At 33.6% G+C, this 16,281-nt stretch overlaps 1 protein-coding gene across 1 annotated transcript; it reads left to right on the forward strand.

Moving 5' to 3' along the window:
• Positions 1 to 10,392: 10,392 nt before the first annotated feature.
• Positions 10,393 to 11,613, forward strand: LOC128225851 (uncharacterized). The gene has a single exon (XM_052935748.1). It carries the CDS (start codon positions 10,393 to 10,395, stop codon positions 11,611 to 11,613), a length of 1,221 nt encoding a protein of 406 aa, XP_052791708.1.
• The last annotated feature ends 4,668 nt before the right edge of the window (positions 11,614 to 16,281 follow it).

Raw genomic sequence — 16,281 nt, forward strand, 5'->3', positions numbered from 1 at the left:
CATAGTGACAGCAAATGTATCAACATAACATCCATTACAAAATAGCTGTCACAGTTGCCATGAAAACCACTGCAATAGTCAATTAACCAACCGGACAAATATCACAAGGTCGCATCAAGGTTACATTGGAACCACAGTGACTCCTGTTATGAAAGTTGTATGGGAAAGGAGCATGACTTAATAAAACATGCATCAATACATATCTGTCGATGAAGCAATGATCAAATGTCACGGTCACCATTCAAGAATCGTTGGTGCTCCGTGTGTCATGGGGTATCTCAGGAATTACCAGGCGTACTTAAGTCGAAAGATAGAAGTAGGGTTGACTCAAACAGTTGTAGAGAACTGAAGAGAAAACATCACAGGATGATCATGTTGTATTTGCCGACAAGTTTAAAACATCAGTTCCTCTGGCGTTTGGACAAAATCTATACAATTGTGTCACGCATTAAACACCGGAAGGACATATTGGTCAATCGCAAAATCAGTCCACGAAAAGAGATGGCAAAGTTAGGATGCTCAGCAGAGGGGAACACATGGCATGAAATATTTCGGACCGGAAGCTTATGTCCACTTTATGGGAATAATCAAAACATGTGTGCAACCCGATGACATGTTTCAATCCTAAAATAAATAGCCAACAGAACAAGGTTTTGACGGAAGAAGTAAATACATAAGGAAAGTGGGAAAAAACATGCATCAAAGTTTTTTAATTAAAAAAGAACATGGGTGTTGTAGACAGTCAACATTTACAGTGTACCAACACAAAGTGCTTATTTGTGGACCTAATTTGTGTGGTTTGCCGTGGACATCTCGCTTGTGATTCATTATGTATAAAGCGTCAACCCTCCGGCTACCTATAAGCTGTTTGAGAGAATGGTAATACTTTTTTTTACAGTATATTACAAACATGCTGTAGAATGTTAAATAGAAACCATAATCAGGTTTAATAACATATTGATCGTTGCATGTACCAAAATGAAACATGAACAACATCTTTTAAAATCAATCAGCTGTTTAATGTTTTATGTTCCTGTTTTTAGGTTGCAGAACAACTTATCGGCGGGAATAGCACACGTATAAGGAAATCCAAACAAACAAGCGACATTTTTTTGGACCTCTTTGGCAATGTGCAGTGCAGAGTCAGCTTGCACGAGTATAATTCTGATGTTTATAAAATAAAACTCAAATGAAACGTTATTTAATTAAGGGAATGTTTTATTTCGTATCGTGGCATTACCTCTAGGAAAGGCCGAATGGAGGTCAAGTCCAACAAGACTTTGGCTCCAGAAACACAGAGGAACGGAAAACAACAACTCATGTATGTAAAACATTTTCAATAATATATGTTTTTTTATATAATTGTATTTTGAAATGACCCTCAAATCGAAACAATGAACCGCCTCTGAAGTTCATGAAAATGCATACATTAAATTATTTCTACTGTTTAATGGCACATCTTGAATTTCAGGGTCTAGTACAAGAAAGCGCCGTTTAGATCAATCATGTATTAAAATAAATGTTCAATATAGTATTGATGAAATAATCATAACAAAATGTTGTTCATGTGTCAACCTTTTGTTCCTGAAGGGACGAATAATGTATGTTTTAATGTTTTTATAGAATTAAACATGTCATGCTTAAAATGTGGACATATTTTTCGAATTGTCGCTAACAACGTGTCTTTATAACAAATATTCATCAATATGTGATTTCTTTTTACAGACCGATGATATTGCATTGCACCAGAAACTCCACTAGACTCTGTTGCCGTTTCGTTAATCGCATGCTGTGATGATACTGGTGTTGTTTCCCGTGACAAATATTGCGATATTTTTAGCAATATAAAAGTTACAGTCAAATACTTTGATTTATGTTTTGGTCTATGTTTTTCTATTTTATAATTATGTACATGTGTTCTTTGTTGCTTGGAGAAAAATTATTATCATGTTTGATTTTATCCCTATGTATTCCTCAAGTTCCTATGATGTATATAATTGATCTATACATTTTATAACCTTGATGTATGAATTAATACATTTATATAGGAAATATATGAACTTGTGTGTAAAATATCATGATAGAGAATTGTTATTGTAATTCCTTTCTGATTTATTTGATAAAAATATATTGTTTTGTAATCGCATTATGCATGTGTAAATACTAAAATAAACAAAAATATGTATAATTTAATGAAAACTACAGGGACAAGCCCATTAGTTGAACAGTAAAAATAGGCCCTGTTAAAGGGTACACGTCAAGGACCCAAACAACAATGAACTAGACACACAAACATTGTAACACCACTTCTTAAATCATAAGTTTCACTTTTTGTTTTATTACTGAATTTTACATAGAATGACACGTGCCTGGAAAACTGTGATAATGTGATGTCTGCATTAAAATTAAGCACAGCTAAAATAGCGTTTTTATACATACATAGTTTAGTCATACATGGCATTCCAGAGAGTGTTTATGTGGATTTTTTCAATTTACTCAGATTCAAGCACACACATGCATAATATAAAATAATAAAAACATTTCCCAATGTTGCCTTACAAACATCATTTTAAGCATTGTACTTTTAAAATATTTTGGAAAACCTTTTTCTACTACTGTAGTACAAAAATGCTGTTTTAGAAATATCAAATACTAGCCGTAGCGTATATATGAGGAAAACAACAGACATAAATATCGAGTTACTACAAAAGTTAAAACTGCCATAGTGTATCTATGCATGCACACGTGGTATAATTCCAAGATTGATCATAACATTAAACGTCTCCAGCAATTTTGAAATACATATGCATGAAATGTTTGTACTAGAACTACCAGAGTGTATTAATGCATAATATTATCCTTTATGTACTTTAACAACTTGTTCAAAGAAGTAATACCTATCTACATAACTCGCCTATAGTAGTTTTATAAACATTAAAAAGTAGCCAATACCAAAGATGTAAATTACCACAACCTACATATCACAGGATTACCATTGCGCTGTTTTGCATCTGCGTTTACCTACTGATGATTGTCTTTAATCAAATTACTACAACACACGTCTATGGTTATTCCTACATTTGTTCAAAATTCATCATATCCGTAGTGTATTAATGAGAGTTTTGTATTTTTCCGAAGTCAACCAGAGCGTAGTTATGCCGAAATGTCATATATATTGATAAGTGAATATTTTAATTGCCGTTACATACTAAAACCAATAAAATCCCTAATTAGGGATAATGTATATGTCACTAATTCGTGAAATGCAAACTTGATTTATAAGGGTGTTATATAATTTTATGTACTATATAATGTTTGTAATTAATTTCTTTAATTATGTTATAAATTTATACCGTTTCGAAATTGATAAACATTTTACCTAATTGCTAACGCATTTTAATCGGGAGATTTAAGTCTCTGCTTTTAGCAAAACATGTACAAGATTATAAAAATAAGCGGTATTCCCACGCTGTACGATAGCGGTAATCAGAAGCCGAAAATTTGAGTACGGTTTACACTGCTGTGGTAGTTCGCCGGTGAATGATAGAGGTAATGGGGACACCCGAATTTAGGGTATGCATTAGGCGGCTATGGTAGCGGAAAGGATATAAACAGTTGTTTAAACTGGGCACATCCATAACCTAATGAAAAATGTTTGAGGTTTCAACTAGCATGATTATGGAGGTAAATATTCAGGACACAGGAAAGTAAACAATATAAACATTTGCAGAATTCAGAATTAAAAATGAAATGATTGTATTTTTGATCGTTATATGATAAAATGACATTTCAATTTACTAACCTTTGATCAGACAACTTTGTGCTGGTTTATCGTGTTTACATTCAGTTGCTCGTGTGGCCGTCCCAAGCTCTAATCCAGCGTTTGCGCTTCTCAATGTCGGTTTACGAGTCAGAACTCGTATAAATCGGCCCACATTTAGTCTTTCTGGATACCTTTCATCCGCATTACATATTCCCAATGCACATCGTTGCACCATTTTCGCGAATAGTCTAAAAACTTCAATAGTATGTCTGGATGTAAACAGTTGACGCGTTGAATAGTTTGCAGCGTTCTCATTGGTCAATAATGTTTTGTTAGATTGACATGTCGGATCGATGTATTTAGTAACAAGGTATCCTTATTATGCTTTCAGCAGAATGACTTAACAAGTTCGAGACGGCATTGTTTTCAGTCGCCTTCATTGGATTCCTAATGGTAGGAGAATACTAGCATCCATAAGAAACGTCCCAATGGTACCCACAAAACCATGGTTATACGATATGTATGTGCTATATATATTGATAATAGAACGCTCTACTTGGTAATCTCTGCTGCTCTAGATCCGACCAACTATGGCACGGGAATTACTGAAAGTATCGCGATCACGGGGCAAAAATGCCCTGTATCTTTCCTGACACATTATTCCTCCATTCGTACCGCTAGAAACGGCCCTTTTTTCTATCATTTCATATAAACCGGTTACCTACCAGGCACCAGTATTTGGCATTATCCAATAAGCACTGTCTACAAAATAAACTCTCGTTTTCTTGGGAGAGAAACGACTACTGGCCAACAAGACTGTCCAATCGACTATTTTAAATATTGGCTTCCAATACATACAAACATTATATCTAGCATAAACCATCACACTGTTATTCCAAAACTTGAATAATACATGTCGTATTGCATTAGACCTGTGGGCATCATTTGTGTCGTGTATAATTTTATTATAAATTTTTTATTTTTGATACGCTTAACAGTTATCAAATTAATCAGAACTGCTGCCGGTAAATATAATGTCTTTATTGTAGGTACAATGATTAAGCGCTTGTATTATTCTATTTTAGATTGATTGTTATGAACACTAGCAATGATATTCTTTGTTTAGGCAGCCGATCGATTCGGCACATTAATTGTTATATTTATTTTTGGTATTTTTAAAAAGAAGACAATATATTAATACATTTAAAATAACGTTATGTTATTATTTATGTAGATACTCAATCAATAGGGTTTTTTTGCACTTGAGAATTTAATAATATTTAAAAGATTTATGTTACGAAATCCGTAGACATTCAAGTACGGTATTTTTTTGATAGCCGGGATTGTGACAGGTAGGCCCTATCTACCATGTGTATTATCTTTTGTTTGTTTGATTTTCGATTTAGTTGGGGGTTTTCTCTGATAGAAGAAAAGGTTTAAAGCTTCCTTGTTCAAATTTTTAGTGTTGAGAAAGAGGATTTAGACAAATAAAATAATGAGGTAAGCAACGTTTTTTTTTGTATAAAATAACACAGACATTGCAAATATCTGTACGAATTTATAAAATAAATGTCTGATTAATTTGTCTTTCATAAATAAATATTCTGAATTATGTAGAAAACGATATTGACCATTGTAGGTGAAATGATGATATTGAAAAATGTTTGTATACATTTTCATCCGAATTAGAATATATATATATATATATATGTCTTTATTTAGACAAACTCACAATGGAAATATAACACCAAGAAACGATATTATGTACGCGAAGAGAAACTTTTATTCGAAGAAATTTGTTCGGAAGAAAGAAAAGCGTTTTAAACTGAGTTCAATATTAAAGAACATGTAGTTATGATAAAAATCGAATCAGAATGGTTCGTGCTAAGAGTGTTTATAAAAAAAAATACGACATTATGATTTTCAGAGGTCAAAGAAAATACTTAAGAACTCCTAAATGCAAGGACTTCAAATGCTAAAAGTATCGGAAATTACTGAGAGTGAGCTACTACGAAATCACCGAAGAATATTTCGCTAGACTTGTTTACTACCTATTTTAAAGCTATAGATAATCTTGACGATATGGTCTTCAAAGCAGACAAGATGACTTGTATTATAATAGTTTAATAAAAAATGAGTTGAACACAAAGTTAACAGAACTTGATAACCAATTCACATTAAAATATCTTAATAGGGGCATCTCAAAGCTTAACTTTTATTTATGAATGTTTTTTTTTTTTAATTTATGGAAAGCAAGTATTATCGCCATATTTATTATTATTATTTAACAAAATATTACAATAAGGATTTTTCTAGAATAATGGACGGAAGGTTATAGAGTACATTTACATAAGAAGGGGAGTGTTGACAAACTGAGAAAATTTAGGGACATTACACTTAAGTGTCTTAGGTAAACTTTTTCATAGTTTGATTAAAGAAAGGATCTCACAATAGGCAGAATACTACCACGAATACAAAGAATCACAAGCAGGATTTGTTGCACAAATGGGGCCCATTGATAATATCCTTGCTTTGCATAGGTTAATTTATCATGTTATAAGTCAAAACAAAAAGTTATATTGTGTTTTTGTGGACTTCTTAAAAGCTTTTGATTACGTTATAAGAAACAATAAATAGTTTATTATCAGAGGAAAACATTTTAATATAATTAAATGTATGTATGGCCATGTGAAAACAAGAGCCAAACAAAATTTTTGTGAACCTCGAGATATATTATAAAGCGGTCAAGGAGTACGACAATGTGAATGCCTTTCGCCTCTTCTATTTTCAATGTATATTTATGACTTAGAATACGTTTAACAATACAATAGTAGTTTATTTCGCATAAAAAACTTACAAAGTTTATAGCGATAACAAAGATGATGGTAGTAAAAATATAACATTTCAGAGGAAAACGAAGTGTGGCATTAACATTTAGCATGTGTAAGATTAAATGCATTTTAGAAAGTAAAATAAAGAATAAGTATGTACAAATAACCAAGTCATGTTCTTCTTTTCAATGCAAAATATATATATATTGAAATACCGATTAGAGCCGGTCTTGATATTAATGACATTATTTTTTTTCAAAGTAGTGTAAAGAATGCAATCTACAATAATAAGACTTAAAATATTTCAAACGTAAATCTCTATATGCTGGACATACTAATAAAAAATGATACTCTGATTCTATAACTTGCATATTACAATACACACCCAATCTTTGTTCTTCATGGATATTATTGTATCTCCCTGTTTGAGTGGCAAATTATGAGCAAACACCCTGAATTTCGTTAAGGAGACTCTATATTTCAAAATATTAATGTCATCAAAGTATGGTTCTAATGTAAACTTGTGTTTATACAAACAATACGACCTTAATTTTCACGAATTGTTGATATCTGAGTACCAATGTTGGTAATACATGTCTAATTATCTTTGTTTTATAACAAGAAATGGAATATCATTATCAGATCTGTTTATCCATATATATTCTAATCCATGTTCTTGTATAATTGTTCTTATTTGATGTGCCCAGTTTGTGCCATTGTATGTAATATTTTGATTTGCTATTCTCGCTGCAGTTCAATATCTTAATACAATATTTAATCATTCTATCTTTTTCTAAAAATAATCAGTGGTACTCCTCCTAATTCCCCTTACAGATTAGTTGACTTTTTTACACCCAAAATTCGTCTAAAAAAATTCGTATGTATTAGTTCAAGATCCTTGCACTGATATCTTCTAAATATCTCACTACCAAAATGTAGGATATATATGATACAACTGTATCCAACTATTTTTTGAGAAACGGGCAATTCAACCGTGTTAAAAATCGAAAACAATTTGTTCAAAGCAAATGAACCATGGTGAGCTACAGCTTTTTTGCTTCTAAACCAGGAGCCATTTTTGAAAAGGTAAATCCCCAAATATTTAAACGAATTAACTACCTCTAGTTTGTGCCATATTAAAAGAAACCCTTCACTGTTTTGCGTCCCTTTTCAAAAATCGTTACCTTGGTTTTAGACGTATTACTTTTTAACTTACAAATATTGCAAAATAGTTCTATATTATTCAACAATAGTGTAAAGATAATGAAGATTTTGCAAAAACAACTTGATCATCAGCATATAACAGTAGAAATAGTTTTTATTCACCTATAGAGAAAAGGTTGTCTATATTACCATCAACATTGTCTAGTAAATCGTTCACAAACATCATACATAACAATGGAGAACTAGGGTCCCTTTGTTTCAGGCCTATATGCCAGTCGAAGAACTGAGAGTATTGTCCTTTAAGTCGCACACATGACCGTATAGATGAAAACATAGATTTAGGGCTTTGACCATTTTACAATGAATGTTTTGTGATAGAAACTTTTGCCAAAGGAAATGTCTATCAATGTTGTCAAAACAACGCTCATAATCTATAAACACACAATACAATTTTTCTTCGTAATTAAGCACCTTAATATTTATAATTGCATTTAGAATAAATATGCAATCTATTAAAGATTTATTCGTTTAAAAGCCAAATTGTCCTTCGTCCATTTAGTAAGTCGATTTAGTAGTATTTGTGAGTAAATTTTGCTTAATATATTTATTAAGGTTATACCTCTATAGTTTCGGGCTAATTTTGGGTCTCCCTTTTTAAATATTGGTGTAATAATTCCCTCTCCACATGACAAAGGGTAGTTTCCTGAGTTGTAAACCTTGTTATATATGCGTATAAGGATCGGTGAACAAATGTCAAGTGTAGCTTTAAATATTTCTGCAGGTAAATTGTCCAAACCGGGGGCTTTATTATTCTTTTGTAACGATACCGCGATTCGAAGCTCTTCTTGCGATATATCGTTGTTAAAATACTCTTGGTAGTTTTTATTTCCATCAAAGTTATTTGAACCGTCAGTCGGTGTGTCATCGTCTATATTCTGTCCAAATAGATTTTTAAAATGAGTAAAAGCATCGTCGATATTTAGTTCGTCTGAACATGTATTGCCTTTAGAAAATAATTGTGCGAAGTTATTGCGATTAAAATCAGTTTTATTTTGAACAAAAATCTTTCTTTGCGTCTATATTCCTGTCTAGCCGCGAGGCAATTGACATTAAACCAAGTGTGTTTGGGTCGTCCGTCATTATTCATAACGTTCGCCGTTTGTTTACTATCAAATAAGCTATGTGCTACGTCATTTTACAATTAAAAGGCGCTTAAGGGACTGATACAGACTTATTGCAATTCTTTTTACCGATGCACGCTGACGATATAGTTATTTTTGCTGATTCTGCCGAAGAATTACAATCTAATTTTCATATTCTAAGCGAATACTGTAATAGATAGAAATTAAGAGTTAATGACGGTAAAACTAAGGTATGAATATTTCGATAAGGTGGCAGAATTTCAGACAATTTAAGAATTTATGACGATGATGTTATAGATAAAGTTAACATTTTTACGTATCTAGGAATCTTTACTACAGGCGGATCATTTATGCAAGCCTCATTTTCTGGACATGAAAGAAGGAAGTTTTTCAATTAAAAATATATCTAAATAAATTCACTAATATCACACCGTGTCATAAATTAGAATTATTTGATAAACTAATTAAATCAATATTATTATACGGGTCAGAGATTTGGGGTGGCGTCAAAATGGCTGCAATCGAACGAATTCATATACCTTACATTAAATCAGTCTTAGGTATCAAAACAACAACACAAAATGATTTTTTTGCGTGCGGCGGCTGGAAGGCTTGATCTTTATGCTTATGGTATAACTAATATGGTGCGGTATTGGTTGAAGGTAATCTAGTGCATAAATAATTAGGATAGTTTATAAAATAATGTTTTTTTGGCAATGAAATTTCTCACAGAATTGGGGTTCTTTTATGTATTCCAGGGTGTCAATGATATCCCTGTATTCTTGTCGCTTTTTAAACAACGTGTTTTATTCAAAACTTGGGATTAGGATTAATGACTCTTGAAGAGAAATATTTTACAGAACTTTTTTCACGATTGGATTTTAACCATATTTGTATTGTACAAATATTGCAAAATTCAGAATCTCGTTAATTAAGTTACGAATAAGCTCACATATATCAAATGTAGAAGTGGGTAGATGGAATAGAATACCTCTAAATGGAAGAATGTGTACAATGTGTAATTCGTTTGAAGACGAATTCCATTTATGTTTAAATACCAATTGTATGCGGACATACGAAAGAAATATATACCTAGATATTATCATCATCGTTCCTCTATGTTCAACATTATTGAACTTTTTCAGTCAGATAATAAGCGTTTAGTACGAAATATAGCTATTTTTGTGTGTACCAGGCTTTTGAATTAAGAAATAGAAATACCCAGTTAAAGCAATTGTTTCGAACTACTGGTTTATTACACTATGCTTTTACATTTTGCACCTCAATCGATAAAGCATGTCTAAGTGAATTATTACCGGATGGGTATAAAATCAAGCATATGCCACGCCCAGGTAGTGGGCAAGGTGGTGGGGTGGCCCTGATCTATAAATCGGTGATTGGTGTTAAAATAGTCTCTTCAACCAGTGATAATATATTTTCAACATTTGAACATATTGAGTGTAATGTAAGTATCAACAACTATACATTGCTCATGGCCGTTATGTACAGACCTCCTCCATCAAAGAAGAATGGCTTGAATGCACGAGATTTTCTGGATACCGAATGGCCAGGTTTCTTATCAAAATTTGCCACAATTGACAACAATGTCATTATCACCGGCGATCTGAATTTTCATTTGGACAATCTTTCTGATCGCGACACCATCAAATTTAACAGTGTGCTTCAATCCTGTGGCATGTATCAACATGTGAAAGGGCCAACCCACGTCCAAGGTCATACCTTAGACGTGGTCATCACCAGAGACATGGAAAACATAATATCTGCAGTTGTAGTGACCGATCCTGGATTATCAGATAGCTCTGGCAAAATAGCTAAGGATCATTTGGCAGTAATGTTCAATGCGCTTGCAGCGAAGCCCCCTCCGGTAAAGAAAACTGTAACATACAGGAAACTTCGGTCGATTGACGTTGATTCATTCAAAGCTGATATTCTATCATCCGATCTTTTGAAATTGTCTCAGAGCACGTCAGATGCAGACACTCTTGTCTCATCATACAATAGTGAACTTTCAGCTTTAATAGACAATCACGCGCCATTGTGTTTAAAAACCATCACATTGAGACCATCTTGTCCCTGGTACACGGAGGAGCTTCACGGTGCCAAACATGTGAAGCGTAAGCTAGAACGTAAATGGCAGATTTCAAGACTCAACGTTGACCATTTAATGTATAGGAACCAATGCGCAATCGTTAAAAAAATGTTGAAAAGGGCAAGAATTGATTATTTCTCAGAGAAAGTAAAATCAAGTGAACGGGACCAAAAAAGTTTGTTCAAATTAACGAAACATTTATTGAATGGCCCAAGCGAAATTGCACTTCCACCAGGTAAGAAACCAGAAGTTTTAGCACAGGAGTTCAGCGATTTCTTTATAGATAAAATAGAAACAATCAGAACGAACATTTCATCTCAGCATCAGAGTGAATCAGTATCAGAAGATCGACGCACAGAAGTACGTGATATTGCGCGAATGGATAATTTCATTCCAGCAACAGAGGAGGAGGTGAAAAAGCTTGTTCAACAGTCAGCTTACAAGTCTTGTGAACTAGACCCTCTTCCTACATGGCTCGTGAAATCGTGTATAAACGAACTTCTACCAATTTTGCTGAAAATTGTTAACAGCTCGCTTCAAAGTTCAATCGTGCCTAAATCATTTAAAGCATCGCGAATAAGGCCATTGTTAAAAAAAGCCTAGTCTTGACAAAAACATACTCAAGAATTACAGACCAGTATCAAATTTGCCATATCTCTCAAAAATCCTCGAAAAAGTGGTAAACAGAAGAATTGAGGAACATTTGACAAACAATCAATTACATGAAACAAACCAGTCAGCATACAGGAAATTTCATTCAACTGAAACGGCATTGGTAAAAGTTCAAAACGACATTCTTGAATCATTAGACACAGGTGATGTTACGGTACTCGTGATGCTGGACCTGTCGACTGCATTTGACACCATTGACCGTAACACCCTTCTTCAAAGACTCGAATCTGACTTTGGATTTGCAGATAAACCTCGTCAATGGGTCGCATCATACCCAACAGACCGCTACCAAACGGTATGCATCGACGGCAAACTCTCTGAACCGGTCCTTATGAAATTCAGTGTTCCTCAAGGATCGGTACTGGGCCCAAAATTCTACACGATGTACACTAAGCCGGTCGGGTCTATCTGTAAAAACCATCGTCTAAACCACCATTTTTATGCAGATGACTCCCAACTCTATCTTTCGTTTAAACCAACTGACCAAGCATCAAAGGTAGTCACAATCACGCGAGTTGAACAATGCCTAAAAGAAATCATATCATGGATGAATTCAAACATTATAAAATTGAATGCAGACAAAACTGAATTAATTATTTTTTCAAGTCAAAAACACTCCAAACTTGTTGAAAATCTAGAACTGGAAATTGGCGATACGAGCATAAAACCATCAAAAACTGTTCGAAACCTTGGTGTTACGCTTGATTCGAACATGCACATGGACCAGCATGTTAATTCGGTGACTCGAACATGCTATGGTCAGATACGACAGATTGGTCACATTCGGCAATATTTGACCGCTGATGACACCAAGACTCACATAAACTCGCTTGTGACATCACGGTTAGATTATTGCAATGCTCTCTTGTATGGCGTGCCGAAATCAACAACGAACAAACTGCAAATTGTTCAAAACACAGCTGCACGTATCATTACGAAAACAAGCCGTTTTGAACACATAACACCAATCCTTAAAAACCTTCACTGGCTTCAAATACAAGATAGAATTAAATATAAAATTATCATTCAAACTTTCAAGACCTGGCATGGTCAGTCACCGGTTTACATGAGCGACTTAGTAGAGGTTTACGTGCCAACTAGAAACCTGAGATCAGCAAGTGCAGCAACCACCCTTGTGCCACAAAAATGTCGACTGGTCTCTTACGGTGATAGGAGTTTCAAAGTTGCTGCCGCAAAACTATGGAATTCTCTCCCGGACACTCTCAGAAAAGAATCATCACTTAATTCATTCAAAAAAGCTCTCAAAACACAACTTTTCAAAACTTCCTACAACGTATAGATAACAACTGTGACTGTTTTTATTTTTACGATACAGTAACTCTAATGTATATATATATATATATATATTTGGTTTCATGTTGTTGATTTCTTATTCTTATTTTACTTTTTTATGCTTATTTTATTGCATATAGCATTTTTAGACACTTTATGTGTGTGTGTGTGTGTTTTTTTTTTTTTTTTTTTTTTTTTTGACAACATATGAGTTTCACTTGAATTGGTTTAATATGTTAAAATATGTCACTTTTGGTGATTTCCACATATCTGCGATATGTCACATGTTTAATTGTAAAGCGCCCTTGAACGTATTTTTTTATGAAAAGGGCGCTCAACAAATCTGGTCTAATAATAATAATAATAATAATAATAATAATAATAATAATAATAATATTGTAGCTGTGTAAAAGAAACAATCAATCATTTTTTTGTTCCAAGCTATATATGATATTATTTAGATAATTACCATAGTAAATTTTACATGAATTGTTAAAACTACTAAAACATTTTTTTTTTCTTACATTATGGCTGTTTACTTATAAACACTAATTTGTGACCGATCGCTATATATGTATGCATAAAATTAAGTTACGTCTTCAGGTATGATCTATATCGTTGACTATATTTGTTTGAATTGTTAAACACGAAATAAATTTTGTTTTGTTTATTAATAACAGATAACTGTTTATGTCTTCCGTTTTGTAAATGCCTTTTGCATAAACATCATTTTATAAAAAATATGGTATATAACATTGAAATCTATTGCGTAAATATGTTTCGTGTTTGAAGTTATATTTTGTCCAGTGAGATGGCAGAATTTGCAACATGTGCCGTAGGTTAACATTGGGGAATCAGATATGGTATATAACATTGAAATCTATTGCGTAAATATGTTTCGTGTTTGAAGTTATATTTTGTCCAGTGAGATGGCAGAATTTGCAACATGTGCCGTAGGTTAACATTGGGGAATCAGAAGCTAGCCGTTACTGATTCCGTTTAAGTGAATTACTTGATTTTAATAAAGATTAGTTATTGTTTGTGTCAATGTTGTGAAAATAGCATTTCTTGGTATATTTTTGTACGGGACTGCATGGAATTCATTTTTAGTGAGACTGGACGTTTGATTTTATGGTCAAATTACAAAACAAAAAATAAAATAATTCATGTATATTTATTTTAATCTATTATATTTGTTAAAATATCGATCTTTCTGAAAAGCAGTGGGTTGTATAATTTGGTGATGGTTTATCTACCAATTTCATTATATCTTTTAGATAAATCAGCAACAAATACCTCTAAAAGATCAAAGTCTATGTCATTGTTAAGGTCAAAATATGGATATTTTTTCAAGATCTGCGATATCCCATAATATTATTTATACAAAATTGTTCAGTTTGGTTTCAGAAGTTGTGCAAAGTATTTTAAGAATGGTTTACATGTACTTTGAAAATGTTTTCGTAAGCAGATAAGTATATTTTGGAAACAACCAGGTTCATACCTCTACATTCTGTTGATAAAGGTTGCCGTTTCCGTTCAAATATTCAGAATTATTTTTTAATACTTATACTTATCTGGCAACTCACACAAATGCATTCAGGGACTATCCTATGGCGTCAGTGGATTCACTAGCTGTCATACACTTATGGGGCCGTAACACAATAACGTTCTGGTAAACGCTGGTAATCGTCGGTGATCGGCGGAGAACGCTGGTCCGAAAATAAAGTTGTGAAGATGCCTATTTAAGTTCTCAATGGGACCATCGTTAAATTTTAAAAGGCTGAAGAACGTTCGTGGAAAGAAGTACTCACTTTGCACACGTTCGGCTATTGTACGACAGCCGTTACCCTAGCGTTGCTTGGGTGTTATTAATCGTTCAAAATCAATAACAAAATCATTATCTCGCCGCTCTCCTTTGCTTTCCTCTGTAATACCTCCTCCGTCTCTGTCCACCCCCTTAGTTTGGGCTAAATTTGCCTTCAACGGAAAAGACACGGAATGACAAGGGTACCCACATTCGCCCCTCTTCCCCCCACACATTTTCTTTTTTTACCTCTTCGCGGCATGCTGTGCAATTTTCGATATCAAGAGGTACAACGGAATTCACTGTGATATTTCCGCGCTTTATACCAGTCTGAACATAAAACCCACAAGCCAATAACACTTTAGTCTGTCGTTAGTAAAAGTTAGTCACACGCTCAGCACGCAATTCTAGCGTTGACTTTGCGTTCGTCGCGCGCCAGTGACACGTCAGCACACGCCAATAGTTTTAGGGGTGTCTAACATGGTCGTTGGTACCCGCTCCTCGTGCGTAATGGACCAGCCGTCATTATAATTGTAAAAAGTAAACTAAAAACATGTTTGATAAAAAACCTTTATATAAACGAACATTTGTATAAACTGATTAAAGAAAAAGGAAACATCAACATACGAAAAAACGTATGTCTTATAGCGTTATTACAAACCTTTGGGCACATGGGTAAACTTGAAAAGTCAAGGACAATTCATTACCTATAACCGTTTTGATGATATAATGGAGGAACTGTACGTAAAACAACAATAATAAAGGCTCACACGATAACTCGTCAGCCAATCAAATCGCAGGAATTTCAGTTAAGATGGTTCCGGTATCAATTGACCCACAAACAATACTCTTTGGTGAAAGCGTTAAATACTTTCAAAATCAATTAAATAAATCGGATTTCGAACAATGGTGTTAAAGTGTGCTTGGGGTACGTGTAACACAGATGGACGGTACCCGGAAAGACTGAAAGATGGAAAATTGGTTTGCTTAAACGGAACATTGAAAAGTGTAAACGTTGGATCAAATATTGCGGAACACTCCACGAACAGCTGCATATTGATCGAATTAATCAACTTAAAGCTGTGTGTACGAAGGTTACCCATGTTTTAGTTATTGTGTGTTTAATATTATATATATATTGTTTGGTATGATATGTCATACTTTTTGATGCTACAATTTGTCAGACAACACCGAAATTGACCTGTTAACTGGCATGAATTATATTTATCGTATTGTACATACGTTTGTTCCAATCATATACACGAACAGTAAACCCAAATAGAATACATTGTGCCATTTAAAAAACGATATGATATTGATTGACTGTGTGTGACAAATTGTGTTTCAATTGCCAACAATGTTGGGCTACATTAATTTGGTATGCAGTATGCATAAATCAAATTTATTGTTCACACAGTACTCGAAGATGATACATGTTATTCGTTACCTAGTGAATGAACTAAAAAACATGTAAACTAATTGAGTAGTACCCCCATTAAATT

Source organism: Mya arenaria, chromosome 3 (genome assembly GCF_026914265.1).
Source record: "Mya arenaria isolate MELC-2E11 chromosome 3, ASM2691426v1".
Classification (NCBI taxonomy): domain Eukaryota; kingdom Metazoa; phylum Mollusca; class Bivalvia; order Myida; family Myidae; genus Mya; species Mya arenaria.

Excerpts from the sequence above, each read along its gene's own strand:
- LOC128225851 (XM_052935748.1), top strand. The coding sequence starts at position 10,393 with ATGGCCGTTATGTACAGACCTCCTCCATCAAAGAAGAATGGCTTGAAT.